General features: G+C 37.4%; 1 protein-coding gene across 1 annotated transcript; it reads right to left on the reverse strand.

Moving 5' to 3' along the window:
* Positions 1-2,659: 2,659 nt before the first annotated feature.
* Positions 2,660-13,212, reverse strand: yif1a (Yip1 interacting factor homolog A). The gene is made up of 9 exons (XM_083914734.1): positions 13,152-13,212; positions 12,724-12,775; positions 10,473-10,714; positions 8,206-8,310; positions 6,686-6,764; positions 6,560-6,617; positions 6,315-6,470; positions 6,012-6,105; positions 2,660-3,364 (listed from the first exon to the last, which is right to left on the reverse strand). Exons 2-9 carry the CDS (start codon positions 12,752-12,754, stop codon positions 3,206-3,208), a joined length of 924 nt encoding a protein of 307 aa, XP_083770860.1. The 5' UTR covers positions 12,755-12,775; positions 13,152-13,212; the 3' UTR covers positions 2,660-3,205.
* Between the last annotated feature and the right edge of the window lie 5,180 nt (positions 13,213-18,392).

Genomic DNA, 18,392 nt, shown 5'->3' on the forward strand with positions numbered 1-18,392 from the left:
TATTTTAAATTAATTTAGTAAATGTGCTAAATCTGCTTTTTATTTATTTTTAAATTAATTTAGTCAATGTGTTAAATCTACTTTTTATTTTAAATTAAGTTAGTCAATGTGTTAAATCTGCTTTTTATTTATTTTTAAATTAAGTTAGTCAATGTGTTAAATCTGCTTTTTATTTATTTTTAAATTAAGTAAGTCAATGTGTTAAATCTGCTTTTTATTTGTTTTTAAATTAAGTTAGTCAATGTGTTAAATCTGCTTTTTATTTACTTTAGCCAGATGGACGTATCTCCCTCCCCCCAACGTCACATACATGCCCTTTTTTGGTCAGAGGAAATGAGGCGGAGTCAAAGTCTGACAAGATGGCGACTCCAAGAGGCGAGCACAATTGGATCAAGTTCAGAGAACGGACCTCAACGGTTATGCTGCATCTATTTTTTATACAGTCTATGATTAAAACCAAACGTACAAGAAAAACAAACACTTGAACAAACATCAGTGTGATAGAAAACGACAGAAACCATCTTTGAGAAAAAGTTTTTAGTTTGGCCCGTCCCATCTGCTAACATGGAGGGGGCGGGACTTATGACCTATAGTGCGACCCGCCACTAGGGGGGGGGCGATCGAGATGCTTTGGCTTCTATTTCTGTATTTTTTTAAATACCTTACGCTGGTCCCATGACTATTTTTAGTACATCTGTGTTTTCTATTCTATTTCTGTACATTTGTATTTGTTGTATATTTGTCTGTGAGTCAGGCTCAAACCAGATCAATATTGTAAATAAGAAACCGTTCTGAATGCTTTATCTGGAAAAATAGAGTTTATCTTTGAAACACTTTCAGTTTCTCTAATCAGGAACAAGTTATGCACCACCTGATTCAGGGCCTGTGTCCACATGGCGTTTTTTTCCCCAATCACCCCTCTTTCTTTAATTGATCCCTATGAGGAAAGTGAGTCCGGCTGCATGTGGACGCCAAAGGACACACTCCGCCTTTTCCATTGCCCTGAGCTCTACCAGTTGAAAAGCTCTGACATTTTTAGAAAAGCGCTGGTGTAATCACAGGCTCTCATGTTCTATAAAGACACAGAAGCCTGTTTGTGGAGCAAGTTATGGTTATAGAGATAACAGCCAACAGCTATTTAATCACACACGTGTAACTACTTTGTATCCTATTTTGAACGCACCGACATAAAAGAGCTCCAAGATACAGAAAGAAATGTCAAAAATGTTACAATCGTCCCCGGTCTCCCCTACTGTAAAATGAAAACATGTTTGGATGAGTTGAGCATGTAGCTAGATGATGATGATGATGATGATGATGATGATGCATCAACCAACACACTGTCAGGAGGAAGCAGATTAGATTAGCTGTAAAAACAAATTGCATGACTACCAACAAATCACCCGTAATCATATCTATCAAAGCTTTTTAGGTACAATTTACTATAAATATAAAGATCATTATCCAAAGACAAAAAAAGACCAGTTCTGTATTAAACTGTTGTGGTGGAATAAATCTCAAGAATGATGTAATCCAGATGAAACAGCACAGAAGTGTTTTACATGTGATGTGAGCCGTTACATCTCCCCTCATTTTACCTCAACAGTAGTAAAATAGTGTGTGTAAAAAAATAAAAAGGCAACTCAGATGTTATGAGTCTCTCTCTCTTATGTTTTTCCTAGGAAAATGTACCTTTAGTGTTAAAAACCCATATAATGTATTGTATTAGTTTAATATATATATTAGCATACTATTGGTTTACTTTTATTAATGCATTAACATCTAAAGGTCAAGGTGAGACCATTTCTGTGTTTTTTTTAGTATACTGTACTATACTATATGGGTGGTTTCATCAATAAAAATGCTTATTTTACATCATTTGTGTGTAAAAACGTTTATAAATGTTACTCAGAAAATGTAGTGGAGGAATGGAAAGACTCAAGGAAAGTACAAGTGACCTGCAGCGGTGGTATTTAAATGTCACCCACTTATTGAGGGCTTGCGCTGCGACACAGGACGAGCTGTCGAGAATTTCCTCTGACAAGGTTGTGAACAAAAGGGGGGCGTTGGTATGAAATCTTCCCATGATCACGGTAAACAACCCCATTTTGAACGCAGTGTTCATTTCATGTTTGCATGTAACGTCTCATACTGCACTTGTACTATAATGACCTCATCATTGCACACAACTGCAGATGACACTTGATTTAAATATACTGTTAGAGTAACAACTTTCCTCTTAAAATAACACAAATTCCCACAAAGTGACAATTCTAGTGCGACGTACCGATATCTCAGAACTGTGTTTTCATTAAAGGTTACTTTCCACTTTTAGAAAAGCAAGTATGAAACGTTTACCTGACGTTGTTACATAATGTTGGCCAAATACGGAGCTCTGGCATCTTTAGAAATTAAGATTAACCGACATCTCATCTCATCTCATCTTCATCCGATTATCCGGGGTCGGGTCGCGGGGGCAGCAGCTCTAGCAGGGGACCCCAAACGTCCCTGTCCCGGGCCACATTAACCTTTAATCTTTAGAAATTAAGATTAACCGACATGAATCTGTATTTTTCAGAATAAAATCAATCACACAAACAAACTTTCCCCTGCAGAAGTAGCTCTTTGTGTAGAAATAAAGTCTCGGAAACAGTTTAAATTGAATACACAAAGCTAAATATATTTATTTTTTTCTACAAAAAATCCAAACATTGTCATGCTTTGTCAAATGTAGATAAATAAAATCCAGGGAGAAAATGGGATAATGTAGCAATTTTACCGTATTACAAAGAAGTCACTTGAATCTTGTGTGTCTTGATGTGTTGTATGCGTTTGGACTGTGGGGCGTCAATACTGAAAAGCACGTTCAGGGACGTTTTATAAAAGGAACTGAAACTGAGTTATGATCAAACAAGCCCTTCTCTTCAAAGTTAGGGGGCTAAAAAATAAGCATTTGTCAGAGTTTCTGTTCACTCGCGGTTGAAAACAACTTCCAGTGAGACATTTTCCGCGTCACACTTTGTGGTTAAGTCAAAGAAACTGTTTCATTTATGAACAAGCTCAACACGCGCAGCAGCTCAACACCGTCTACATATGTTTTGAGTTTACTGACAAAAGAGCGTATAAAGGCCGGTGTACAAACACTCAACAACCAAAGGTTTCGGGTCCAACGCGCTTGGACGTCAGGTTATGAAATGCCTCACGGTCACCTGACCAAGTGAGAGGTTAACCAGTATATAATGATTGGCTGAAAGACGGCGGTAGCCACAGTGATATAAAGGCAGAACTGAGGTTTGGCACTTGATCCCGTCCCCATGGAGTCCGAGGAGAGAGAGGGAAGGATCTTCATTTTCAGAGATCGAACCTGCGAAGACAGAAGCATCTTTAAAACCTACAATTCAGGCAAACAGTGAAATGTTGTAGCTACGGCCGGGCGATACTTTGAGATGATCGTTTATCATCTTTCAACGAATCAAGTCACGATGAAATCAGAATTATTTCATCTAAACTGATAATTAGGGCGCACTCACATTGTCCATTCGTACTGTGCCCCGGCACGCTTCACCTCTAAATTCTAGTTCATTTGATCAGTGCGAGTACAACTGTTCCGCGCCCAGCCACGGCCCGCTTGCCGGCCACGGCCCGTTCGAGCGGGGTGAGCTTTTGTAAAACAAGGATGCACATGTACGGGCACGAGTGTGCGCTCATGTATGGGCATGAGTGTGCGCATGTGTATGAGCGCGAGCATTGACAGCAGTCCTGAGACTATTTATATGCGTTTGATCTCCACAACAGACATTTAAAAAGATGCGGCAAACAGTTTTGGGTGGTTTGATGCAGAGGTGAAGTGTCAACTGCAGAAGTTGTCGGATGAAAATATTCGAAAAACAGTCGGACAAAACTAAATCTCCGAGGTGTGATGACGTATAAGCAAGAGGCATCCGAGCAGCGGCTCAGATCCTTTCTAATAACGTGAGTACATGCGGGACTGGGCCCCGGGGGAAGAGGGAGGGGGGGGGGCAATCATCTTAAAGCACAGGGAACCGTACGGATGGACAGTGGGAGTGCGCCCTAACAAGCATATACTTCCTCAAAACTTAACTAACTCAAAAGTGAAATAATTTAAGTTTACATTTTTGCATTAAAGTTGTTAATAAAGTGCTAAAATACCTAATATTTTTATTTGTGAGGTATTTGTTTCAAACGGAAGTATAAAAAAAATAAGCTTTACCGTGTGGGTATTTCATAAAGACTACTTATTTATTGAACTACCAGAGAACATGCTATATTGTGATGTATATTGTTATGGATGATCTAGAGCCGCCCGGCCCTAATTATAGAATATATTAAGTATGTAGGGGGTTTATCCGAGAAAGGAGGAAGCCTTGAGGCTGACGCTCGCTCTGGTTAGGTTGTCCAATAAAAAACTGTCTTCGAAGTTACTCCATTTTGAACGATTATAGCACAAATCCACTTAGTTACATATGTTTCTTGAGGCAAAACTAATAATAATAATCATCCAAAGGTCCAAAAACTAGCATCAAAGTAACAAAATTCAAATTCAAGCAATTTTCAAGTGTTTCCAGCACCTAACAGCTGTGGTAAATGACATGTTTCTACAAATTTCTTTCTTTTTTTTCCATTAAAATCACTTTAAAAGAGACAATATTATGTTATAAACAACTAAAACAGTTCTGTAATACCAGAAGGTCAAGAAATTTAATGGTATTTCTATTCTATAGCAATTTGATGTGAATGATATGTGGATACAATTTCAAGCATTTTCAAACCTTAGAAACACATTAACATTCAAGCGTTTTCAAGGATTTCAAGCACCTGCACGAACCTGTTTAAAGCGTAAACCTGAGGATGATTTATATTGTTCATATGTATATTAATTTTAGTTTTGTGTTGCATCAGCTCTCCTCTATTCTTTGTGTATTCTGTTTATTTAGTTCATCATTGAAATGGAAAAAACAGCCTCTGAATATGCAAAACGCTGACCTACTTATAGAATACAATTAACAATAATTACACAGGCAATCAGCACCTTTCCTGAACTAAAAATATGCTTCACTGCAGAAATACAATAGAGCTGCAGGCTGGAAATCCATAGTTTATTAGAACTGTGTGTGTGTGTGCGTGTGCGTGTGCGTGTGCGTGTGTGTGTGTGTGTGTGTGTGTGTGTGTGCGTGTAGATTACAGTTTTGTCAGATGCTTATTATTACTATTTCTGTTCCAATCCCACAGTTTGTTCAAAAATTAACTTAAATGTCCGGTTTACACACGAGATGTCACAGTTTTTGAGATTTTGACATCAAGATTATTGTTAGAGGCATTTTTTTCAGGATTATTAAATCAGGGAATTTATAATTCTACACTATGGAAGGTAAAAGACACAAACATTATTGTATCCCTGGTAATAAAACATGTCAGCCTACTCTATACTGAAAATAGAGGGTTCAGCGCGTACTCACAGAGCTGGAGTTCACCCAGAGAACTACTACGTATCCTGCAACATTCAGGAAGCAAACGCGCTGTGAACGACTCCAGCAGAGATTAAACTGCTCTGGTGCAGACTTTTTATCTTGACTTAAGCATAAAGGGCTGATTATCTCGAAGATGTTGGAACAATTTCCAAGTGTTGGAGCCTTTGCAGGCACTTTTAGATTTCCATCTTCTTTAACAACTCCCTGCTCATGTTGCAGATTTCCAAAACGCTCCACGCAGCCGATTTAACGAGCTTTTCTTGGCGGATATATAGCTGCAATGTAAGTCGACTGTGACACACACACACACATGCAATAATCTATTGTTTTATTTGTCCGAGTCTGGAGTTGTGTTTTAATTGTAATTTTACTGTGAATGTTTCTTTCTGAACTGTTCTTGTTTTTACTAAACTGTTCCTTATTTTTATTGTACAGCACCTGATGGAAAGCGCTCTTTTAATACATTTATTATTATTATAATAAATAAAGTGGACGATGTCAATAAGAACTGAGAATACTTACAATGAAGAACATAAGGGCACAAGAGGACCAGGCGAGGGCCACATAATAACCATCGCTGCCAAACAGTAAGCCACACATCACTGTGAAGATCATCCTAGAGGAGAAGCATCGCAAATGTTTATATAAATATTATAGTTTCTTCAATATTCAAAACATATAATGCAGTTAACATGGGTTGAGTTACATTTTAAAATGGCTTATTTACAGAGGTACGTTCATTTCTTTGACGTTAATTGGGTTCGTAAGTTGAAGCTTTGATCTGAAACTAACCCTCACACTAATTTTCTTTGTCGATTTGCTCACCCAACATATTTGTATCCACTGTAGGCGATGAGATCGAAGGTTGAGAGGTCGCTGTGTACCGTCAGCACGTACAAACTCAACAACATCACCAAGACCTCGATGATGACCCACACAAGGGCGGTGCTGGCACACAGTCCAAGAACCTCTGGACTGAACCTGCACACAAAGATAATACCCACTCATTATTTACCTTATTTGATACGAGACATAGTGAGTCATAACGTAAATAACGAAGAGCGACTCACCGTTTTTGAATGCCGAGGGCCATGCCAGCAAGTAAAATGTAGGTAATGAAAGCCATCGCTACAAGACAAAACGAACACTTAATACATTATAATATTAAAATAATATTATATCCATAGAAAACTTACTTGGTATGTAAAGATCTGGTGCATTCACATCCTGTCTTGGAGTCAGTGGAGTGTCCCGATGGTAACGAACTTCCCAATCCTATCAATCACACAAATACAATAGTCAGTAGAGCTCCTTTTTCACCTGAAAGCTCTACTAGATGAGCAACTGCACTGACATGAAACAATAAAACGTTTAGATAATCACTTTTATGATAGTTAAACATGATCAGACTCAAGCTCTATGATGAATCAGGGGTAACAGCAGGAGACGATCATAAGTAATAAATGAGTAAATACAGAGTAACGTACTGTATTACACGTAGCGCTAATAGACCCAAGCCCGTTCTAAAACAGAGTATTTGATTATATCTGCATACTGGGGACCCTCAACAGTCTTGAATTGCATAAATGGGGTCTGACTGGAAAGCTGAGACGCTTGAGGATTCAATGCGCCCAGCTGTATTCATGTGATGATGTTAGTCTCCATAGCAGCAGTTTCATTGTAGCGAGACCACTTTTGAAACCTCACTGTATAAAATGAGCTGTTGTGACCACAAGGATAATCACAGCCTCATGAAACTTCACAACCACAAACTACAGACTTAGAGCATTCAGGGGATGTATGACTCTCATAGGTATACTGACAATAAAGGGGTTTCTGAGCAGTTTACACAACAGAAGTGCTCACCATCCGACTGCTGAAAAAGGCAAAAATCCAAATAATAAAAGTGTTTTAACCCAAATCACAGTATGGATTTCTCTATTGTGTTCCCCAAGATCTGGGTGTCTTAATGAGGTATTGTGGAGGGATATTTGACCATTTTTATCCAGTTTCAAGTGGTCAAAAATGTTAAAATGATGCACCAATCTGTTATCAACCCAAACATCGTTGCAACAAGTTATGAGACATAATAGAGCATGTGAATGTTCTGAGCCTTTATAAACATTTAACATTTAAATAGGCGTCAAATAGAAAACAATGTTTATTAAAGATGTATGACAAGAACAACTTGACGCAGTGATGAGCTGCGTCTCAAGTAAATACTCAGGTTCCCAGCTTTCAGATGACGCATAACACTTCTATATGTCATCTACTGTGGACCTGCTATCTCCCTCGGAAGAACCACTAAACAAAATAACATGTCGTGGGAAAAGTATCTTCTGTAGTATTGCTTCGTGTGACCCTGGTCTTGCAAGGACAGTTTGCACCCTGTGTAGTTTGCACACTATCAGGGTACAGAATGTTTAGAGTGGTGACATAAGTTACTATCTCAGTAAGTTAAAGTGTGTGGGAATTCACTGCGCTCAGTGTGATTTTATATCCACGCTGGTAATCACAGCATTCATATGCTCGTAAATAAAGCGGGAGCGGAGATCAAGTGGCCGATTATCTCGAGTGCACAGTTTAAATGTGATAAGTGGGTGAAAATGTGATACCAGGGAAAACTATCAAGCAGACATGCACGCTATTAAATGTTTTGTGTCGTCTCAATCGCGGATGTAGGACAAAGTCTGACGGGATGAAAGGCTCTGATTACCTGATGTGTGTAAGGGAACATGAGGATCATTAGTTTCTTCAACACGTATTTGGTGTCAACAGCAAAGAAGTATTTCAACTTGTTCACAGACACGTATCTGCTGATCTGAAAGGCAAAGGAAGTGCAAAACATTAACTTTACAGATGACTGTGACAGACAGCAAATGCTGATAAATAAAGATGAGTCATAGTTTTGGTTTTTAAAGAAGGCTGCGGATGCCCTCGGGACGCACTTTGACACCTAGTCCACGTACTTTTTACCATCTGCGTATCAAAGTTACCAGTCCAGCAGAACAACATCAGCGTTATTTATGCGCCACACAGGCGATACATGTATAAATGTTCCTTCTTTACTCTTGGGTGAGGAAATTCATCAACTTATTTTTGATAAGAAAGCGGAACAGAAAATGGTCTGCTTGATTGAAAACCTGTAGCCTCGTGAGACCCCCCTATCTCGTGAGCCCCATTGTATTTTACTCGCAGATCAGTCTGGTAACATGCAGCGGAGAAAATTTGGAGAAGATGCATGCAAATCACAGATAGACCCCCCTATCTCGTGAGCCCCATTGTATTTTACTCGCAGATCAGTCTGGTAACATGCAGCGGAGAAAATTTGGAGAAGATGCATGCAAATCGGACCTGATCTAGACACATTTTCAGACAGCAGTAGCCCTGATTCTGTTAGCTGCTCGCTAACGCTTTTTTCTCTTGGATCCTTCTGTTGGACTAGGGGCCGGACACCTGAAATTGTGCCTTTTATCCGTAAATTTGCGTTAGACAAACGGCAAATATCCTTTACCAACAGGTTGTTTACTTTCTGAGCTTTGCCTCCACCCTCTGTTCGTACGTCATACGCTTCCTTGATCTGATTGGTTGATTTGCCCCGATAGACAGATGGTTTATCCAATCAGCAACCAGTATTTTCACCCCTTCCCAAAATTTCCAAACGAGAGTTCCCAGATGGAAATGCAGAGCAAATGTGACCCATGGGAGTCAGGTTAGAAAGCCTGTGCATTAACAATAACGCCACTTGGAGATTAAAGTTATAATTGTGAAAAGGCTCTGGGTGTGATTAATATCACATCATTGGAGAGTAGCTCAAAATAATTTAGTATTAAACTGCTCCTAGACTCTAACCACGAAAATGAAAGAACACGTGGGTCTCATTGTGGAAGCACTTAAAATTATTAATTTAAGAGTCACTTTTTGGGACATGGAAGAAAACGTGATATTTCACAGTTGTAAAGCAAAATTACTGTATTTGAGTTGACTCCTGTTTAGACCCACAATCTTATCACATTAAGAGTCAGGCCGTGTCTACACCTGTATGTTTGGTGAAATTTCAAAACCATTATAAAAATGGTTCAGAGTAGGGTTGTCACAATATGAGATTTTGATATCACGATTATTGTCAGAGGAATAATCACGGTTTAGAAAAAAAGATTCTTTTGGCCCTGCAAATAAAACACGTCAGCCTACTTTATATTGAAAATAGAGGGTTCAGCCCGTACTCATAGAACGGGAGTAACATCCAGGTAACTACTATGTACCCTGCAAGATTCAGAAAGTAACACTAACATGTTGTGAAATACTCCAGCCGAGTTTTGACTATTTTCGTCTAGCTTAGTAATGTTACAATCACAAGTTACATTTTACCTTGACTTGAGCATAAAGGGGTGCCAAGTGCTAAAGTGGATATCCATCTTCTACAACAACTCCCTGGTCATTTTATAGATATCCAAAACTCTCCACACAGCGGATTTAAGGCGATATAAACCTGCGATTTCCCACTGATATTTTTACAGCTCTTCTTCTCAACGCTTCAGGTGAGTGGCACCACTCACTCACACAGAAAACTAACCGGCACACACACACACCCGTGTTACGTAACTTGCGAGAGAAGATTTCACCACACACACACACACACACACACCGACACACAAACGACGTGACGTACGATTCTTTTTCAAAGGGCAACAATGCAGAAATCAAGACTGTAGCTTCTTTAATTATTAGTCATGAAATCACGGAGTTATGTAACAGCAGTTTTGGCAAAAATCGATTCATCCTGACAGCCTCAGTTCAGAGTGTGTTTGAGTTGCATTTAAACCTGTATTCTCACATTGTGGTAAGTGTAAAGTCGCGCCAGTTGCCTGATCTAGGCCTTGACCTTATTCATAAAAAACTGGGTTAACATCCCATCCCCCCTCCCCCATACAGTAGCAGATCATATCAGAATGAACGTCATAGCATCCTGCTTTCCCTCACCTCTTTGTTTACCATATCCTTTCCTTGGTTTGCTAAAGAGGAGCCGTACATCATTGCAGCGTTGGCCATTGGGTCATTAAACAGGTTGTTGGGCCCGGGACCTCCCATGTCATTTGTGGGTCCTGGCATATTGTAACCAGGAGTGTAATATCCCTGACTGTTCATTGCTGGTGCTGCAGAGCTGGTGTCATCAAACAGGACAGAATCTGCTGTGGGGGGAGCTGCACGAGCTCTCGGTTTAGCTATGGAAAAGATGGACACAGCACAGTAAATCAAGAGTATTTGAATTCATATTGAAAAACTCACTTCTATATTTCATGTAGGTTTTAGCGGCAGGGTTTCCCCCAGTGTGTTGAACGCTCATTGGCCCACAGACTTAAGTTGACCCTCATCTGAGCTACAGAGTTTTAATAAACTTTTTTTTTTAACTATAGTGAGACGGCTCCAATGGAAACTTAGACGTAGTCATACTTTCAAATCTCGGGACAACAACTTTTCTGGGGGTAACCCTGAACTTATTATCCACAATTAAGGATAAACATACACTAAAATCCACCCACATTGTTTAATATGTTAATCCTATCACTTAAGACATTTCAACCATATCAAGTCTTTGCCTAAGTTAGGGAGAAACAATACTCTGTAAGGACCAAGAGAACATGAGGAGCTCCTTAATTTAAGTTCACTAAAGATAGTCCAAAAATGTCCCCATGTCCACTGTTAAAATTACTAAATGAATGGACAGAGGTTTGCAGTCAGTTGCCAGTTTATTAGGTACCCTTTGCTAAACCTAATACGGTGTAATAAGGATTAATGCAGCTCAATAAAGAACCCTACGGTTAAGGTTGTCAGGATATCAGAATTTCAAACTTTAGTACAATAGTAGTATGGAACATGATATTTGATACTGCAGCAAAAATAATAAAAAGTTCAGCCACAGGTTGAGGACCAGTTGTTTCTCGTCCCTGTTGTTTCATCTGTGCTGTCGCTATGTTGAAACTCACTAAAGTGACAGAATTGCTTGTTTGCTGATTAAACACAGACAACGAGAGGTTTGTGCAACATAGAAAATAAAGATTTTTTTGGTTTAATTTAACACTACCAGAGCAGAAACTTGATTACAGATCTGTTGTTTATATAACTTCGGTAGTTACGACAATATATTTAACAGAGATTGTGTACTTATGGTGTTGTAAAAGTATCAGAGTATTGATACTTTTGACAACCTACCGTTACAAAATGTCATTTTAAAAAAATTACATTTATTAAATATATATATAAATATATTAAAAATGTTTTAAGCCATGCATTGATTTAACTTCACTGACAGTTTGGTGGCTGTTTTTAGTGGTGCTGGTAAATTGTATTGCATTATAGTGACAAGTATCTCTAATATTTAGTCCACACCATGTAAATGAATTATAGTAAACAGTACAACCCTCATGCAGGTAACCTTTATATTATTTAATCAAGTATATTATACTACAGTATCCTCTTTTAAATCATTTTTATAAACTTGCCTTCCTGTGATGTCGTCTTTTTATCTTTTTTTGCAAGCAGCTTAAGCTAATAATAATAATAATTTCATTTGTCCATTAATGACGCCCCTTCTCTCTATGCAATGATGTTTAAATATGGTTATGTTGTGCCCTACTGGATTTCACTATTATTATTTGTTTTGTTTATACAGTATATATATATGTGTATGTGTGTGTTTTGATTTGCGCTGTCAAAGCACTTTGAAAACTACAGTTTTTAAAGGTACCATACAAACCAAGTTATATATTTCCACCACTTAAGTGCAACAATTTAACCTTACTGCTAATTTCTGCTTCTGTCATTTACCCACTGTATAAACTGAAATGCAATATACAGTCATATATATTATCTTTATTTTTCTCTATTTATCCTTAATACGTCTCTCTGCACTTAACTTAACGATTTAATTTCCTGTGGATTTTATTTTACTTGTATTCTTATCTTTAGTTTATATATTTAACGAAGACTGTATTGTTTACTGTCCATTGTTTACCCTCTATATTTAACTAATAGTTTATTATTTTCACTTACTGTATTTTATTTAGTTAAGGGTTTATTGTTTATTTATTGTGTACATCTATCATCAGTTATGGGACAGCAGTCTGTTGAGCTGTGTGTGTGTAACTCTAGTAAGAAAACCAGAAGGAGGAACTATGGATATTTAGTAAAACGTTTTAAAAATGTTAACACTGTGACTCATGTCTCCACTTACTTGCTCGGTACCCATGATGTGGCAAGTCCATCTTGAAGTTGGCTGACGTTAGCTGTAAAATAAAAACAATGACACGTTAGCTACATTTCATCTTATTTAGTACTTAAATAGTGACATTTTGGGGTCTAGTAGCTTATTTAAACACTGTTGCCTTAAACACAGCTATGATTAATAACATAAATTACAAACATGATATCAGGTAGAAGCTATCTTACAGCACTCTTATGCTAATACCTGCTAGCTAACAGTTAGCTACCAACCTAGCCAAGCGAGCTAAGTTATTAACATTATATTTTCTAATAAAACTCAGTGTAGCCGCTAATGTGATACACACATATCAAACAGTGTTATTTCACATGTTCACACAGCCTGTCTGAGGGGTAATAATCTGATTGTGAAGTAAAATAACGAGCACAACAGGCACTTACCTGCACAGCTAACGTTGCTAGCGAGCTACGTGGCTACCAGAGAGTCCAGGGCTGATCCCACCCATCCACTGCGGTTGGTTGACTTCAGTGTGCCTGCGTGGCACAAGCCCGTGTAAGCAATAACCATGAAAAGTACACAGTTGTAGGAATACACACAGCTATGTTACTGCTACAACTTCCTTGTGTGAATCTTACTTTTCTTACTATTGTTCTATCCGTGCTTTAGTGTCTGTAGGGGTAGAGGGTAGGTAAATAACAAGACAGACTGTATCAGGAGCATGAATAACATCAGAAATAGACATAAATAAATAAAATCAGACCTCTTACAAGTGTGTTATATGCATCCAGTAGTTGAAGAAGTATTCAGAGCTTTTACTTGAGTAAAAGTATCAATACTGCAGTGTAAAATACTTTGTAACCAGTAGTTATCCTGCATTAAAAATGTAAAATGTCTCAAGTAAAAGTAATCAACCTCAACAGTGGCGTGCACACACTTTTTTAAGAGCAGGGGCGACAAGGTAAAAAAAAAAAAGGGCACATATAGCTCGTCCTCGCCACTGAAGAGAGCACTTTAGCATGTTTTTTCCTTAAGGGGAACTTTAGACATGTTTTGGCTTCCAAGAGGGAACTTTGGCACACATTTTGGTTTCTAGAGGGCACTTTAACATGCGTTTTGGTTCCTAGAGGGCACTTTATTTGCTGACCCACTACTGCTGTTACAAAATGATTTCCCAGTCTGGGATCATTAAAGTAATTCTATTCTGTTCTATTCTATTTAGCACGCATTTTGTCTCCTAAAGAGCACTTTAGCATGCATTGTGTCTCCTAAAGGGCACTTTAGCATGCATTTTGTCTGCACTTTAGACATGTTTAGGCTTCTAGAGGGCCCTTTAGCACGAGTATTGGCTCCTAGAGGGCACTTTAGTATGCGTTTTGGCTCCTAGAGGGCACTTTAGCATACATTTTGGCTTCCAAGAGGGTACTTTAGCACACATTTTTGTTCCTAGAGGGCACTTTAGCACAGATTTTGGTTCCTAAAGGGCACTTTAGCAAGCATTTTGGTTTCCAAATGGCACATTACCATGCGTTTTGGCACCCATGAGGGCACTATAGACATGTTTAGGCTCCTAGAGGGCACTTTAGCACACGTTTTGGCTTCTAGAGGGCACTATTCAATGTATCCAATGTGGCTGAAGTTACAATATACTTTGCAGATTAATGCATATTGGTAATAAACATATGATGAGCTCCTAAAACTCAACATAAAAGTTCCAAACAGCAGTCAGTAAAATGCAGTTGTAATTATCTCCATCTGGACCAGCTGCAATGCTGCTACTTTCACTTTTGTTAATCAAGAACAGTAGGTTTCTCATACGTCCAACAGTTTTACTCACTATATTGAGTATTTTTAATTATATTAACTGAATTAATTGTATTGCTACTCCATCTATACTTTACTATTTTGAATACCAAGCTGACAAGAAATTACATTATGATATTTCCCAGTCCATTAACAGCATTGGGATTATAGTCATTTAATATGGTTCAAATTGTATTTAATTGAAGTCTTAATTATTGTATAATTGACTTGACATGTGAACATTATTTCAACAATCTTTATACAGACAAAACTGCACTTTACAATCACAGTAAGATTATCACTGAAGCATGAACTCACATAGCATGAATTGCAACACCCACAAAACCAAATAAATGTAAGTGTGTGTGGCATGAGGATGCTTTCCTGCTCTGTGGCGCACGTGTGTGTGGGAGTTGGACGTGTGGGTGGGTGTGGAGGCGGGTTTTTTAGGGTGAGTAAATGGTAATGGAATCTAAACGCTTTTATTCATCCCCTTCAGAAAATTGTTAACTTTTGTGGGCAAAATGTGCAGTAAAACAAAAAAAAAGCCTCACATGTGAATGTACATAAACTTAAAAACACATTTTTATTCAATAAAAAGGGCGAGTCTGATGAGCAGACGTGATCTAATTCAATACGACATAAAAGCAGCAGCTGGTGGATGAATGATGGTGTAATCAGTGTAATCAGTATTTCTAAAAGTTAACTGACATGTCGGGACATGTTCCAGTTATATAGACAAGCGTGGCATCATTGCATTCCTGAAGCTTTAGTCACCTGACGCTCGCCTTTGCCCCATATTCCCTTCATATGATACCAAAAACCGCACTGTAATACAACAAAAACATCCTGCGTGTGTGTGTCCTCGTTATCATAGGGTGTGATATTGTTGGAATCTGAAATATGAGTCTCAATAGTGAAATGGGCCAATGAGCAACAGGTAGGCTTTGTTAAACGCCATGCTCCTGCTGGTGTCAGTTTGTGCTCATTGTCTCTACTCTCATTCATAAATTATGGAGCGCAAGAAGGCCACAATTCAATGTCTTAATTTCTATAAGGATCATTAACTCCATGAACTCCATTAATTGCATGTATATAGGTCCTTTTTGTGCATGTGTGTGTATTTAGTATTAGTATTTAGTGACTTTCTTTCACCTTTAAAGTTCATACAGGAGAAGATTTAGCATTAATGTTAGCAGTAAAGTTCATATAGGAGAAGATTTAGCAGTAATGTTAGCAGTAAAGTTCATATAGGAGGAGATTTAGCATTAATGTTAGCAGTAAAGTTCATATAGGAGAAGATTTAGCATTAATGTTAGCAGTAAAGTTCATATAGGAGAAGATTTAGCAGTAATGTTAGCATTAAAGTTCATATAGGAGCAGATTTAGCATTAATGTTAGCAGTAAAGCTCATATAGGAGCAGATTTAGCAGTAATGTTAGCAGTAAAGTTCATATAGGAGAAGATTTAGCATGAATGTTAGCAGTAAAGTTCATATAGGAGAAGATTTAGCAGTAATGTTAGCATTAAAGTTCATATAGGAGAAGATTTAGCATTAATGTTAGCATTAAAGTTCATATAGGAGAAGATTTAGCAGTAATGTTAGCAATAAAGTTCATATAGGAGAAGATTTAGCATTAATGTTAGCATTAAAGTTCATATAGGAGAAGATTTAGCAGTAAAGTTAGCAGCAAAGTTCATATAGGAGAAGATTTAGCATTAATGTTAGCAGTAAAGTTCATATAGGAGAAGATTTAGCAGTAATGTTAGCAGTTAAGTTCATATAGGAGCAGATTTAGCATTAATGTTAGCAGTAAAGCTCATATAGCAGAAGATTTAGCAGTAATGTTAGCAGTAAAGTTCATATAAGAGAAGATTTAGCAGTAATGTTAGCAGTAAAGTTCATATAGGAGAAGATTTAGCAGTAACGTTAGCAGTAAAGTTCATATAGGAGAAGATTTAGCAGTAATGTTAGCAGTAAAGTTCATATAGGAGCAGATTTAGCAGTAATGTTAGCAGTAAAGTTCATATAGGAGCAGATTTAGCAGTAATGTTAGCAGTAAAGTTCATACAGGAGCAGATTTAGCAGTAATGTTAGCAGTAAAGTTCATACAGGAGAAGATTTAGCAGTAATGTTAGCAGTTAAGTTCATATAGGAGAAGATTTAGCATTAATGTTAGCAGTAAAGCTCATATAGGAGAAGATTTAGCAGTAATGTTAGCAGTTAAGTTCATATAGGAGCAGATTTAGCAGTAATGTTAGCAGTAAAGTTCATATAGGAGAAGATTTAGCAGTAATGTTAGCAGTAATGTTAGCATTAATGTTAGCAGTAGAGTTCATATAGGAGCAGATTTAGCAGTAATGTAAGCAGTAATGTTAGCATTAATGTTAGCAGTAAAGTTCATATAGGAGAAGATTTAGCAGTAATGTTAGCAGTAATGTTAGCATTAATGTTAGCAGTAGAGTTCATATAGGAGCAGATTTAGCAGTAATGTTAGCAGTAATGTTAGCATTAATGTTAGCAGTAAAGTTCATATAGGAGCAGATTTAGCAGTAATGTTAGCAGTAATGTTAGCATTAATGTTAGCAGTAGAGTTCATATAGGAGCAGATTTAGCAGTAATGTTAGCAGTAATGTTAGCATTAATGTTAACAGTAAAGCTCATATAGGAGAAGATTTAGCATTAATGTTAGCAGTAAAGTTTATATAGGAGAAGATTTAGCAGTAATGTTAGCAGTAAAGCTCATATAGGAGAAGATTTAGCAGTAATGTTAGCAGTAAAGTTCATATAGGAGCAGATTTAGCAGTAATGTTAGCAGTAATGTTAGCAATAATGTTAGCAGTAAAGTTCATATAGGAGCAGATTTAGCAGTAATGTGAGACACTGGTGCATCAGCAGCGGAGAAATCAGCCCTTTCCGGGAACTCTGTCCTTAGGGAATGCAAGGTCAGCAGCTGTTGTGACAGCCTCAGCTTACCGACTCTAGAGCATGCAGTTTTCTGGATCTTTCCTAGGTACTATTGTGCTTGCGAGTAAAAAAAACAGTCGTTGAAACGGATGGTGATATAATTGAGCAGCCTTGTGGCGACGCACTGACTCATCTCCACAGGCATGCGTGCACACTGATGTGGTTTGTGAAGTGAGAGTGACACAGTTAGGCACATGCACCAGCTCCACACACACTTTATAATCTATTTCATAACCCACGTGCAACCTTGAAACTAAGACATAAGAGTATTAGATCAGCGTTTTGGTCCTCCTGATGTTTTTCTCCTTAAAGGTATTCAGCAGACCTGACTGCTGCGTGATGATGATGATGATGATGATGATGATGATGATGATGATGATGGTGGAAGTTACTCGTGTTGTGTAAAAGTATTTGTACTTTTAGGAGGACATTTCAAAGTCCACATTTTCACATTAATATAAGTTTTCATCATTTCGAAATATATATAACTTCTGAAAATGGAGTTTTTATGACTTTTTTATGACTTTTTATGACTTTTACGGTAAATGTTACTGTTACATTCTTTATGCCATTTTTATGACACGCTCTCGTATGAGCAGTTTTATAACATTTATAATATAGTATAAAGAAAATGTTAAATATTTTACATTGGCATTTTTTTTTACATGTTTATGATTTACTACATTATAAAGAAATTAAAATGTAATATGGCTTTTTTAAATGACATTAGAATGATATTATTAAAATATTTAATATTATAATATGGCTTTTTAAATATTTTTATGACATTATAAAAAAATGAAATATTGTAATATTAATGTTTATGATATTTTAATGACATTATTAAAAATATGAAATATTATAATATGGCCTTTTTGATATTTAGGTCTTTTTACTATTTTTATTTAATAAT

The sequence above is a fragment of the Echiichthys vipera genome, assembly GCF_963691815.1.
Source record: "Echiichthys vipera genome assembly, chromosome: 6".
Taxonomy (NCBI): domain Eukaryota; kingdom Metazoa; phylum Chordata; class Actinopteri; order Perciformes; family Trachinidae; genus Echiichthys; species Echiichthys vipera.

Excerpts from the sequence above, each read along its gene's own strand:
- yif1a (XM_083914734.1), bottom strand. The coding sequence starts at position 12,754 with ATGGACTTGCCACATCATGGGTACCGAGCAA. Across the intron at positions 10,715-12,723 it reads ACATCATGGGTACCGAGCAA|CTAAACCGAGAGCTCGTGCA; the intron begins GTAAGTGGAGAC and ends TCTTTTCCATAG. Across the intron at positions 6,765-8,205 it reads TGTTCCCTTACACACATCAG|GATTGGGAAGTTCGTTACCA; the intron begins GTAATCAGAGCC and ends TGTGATTGATAG.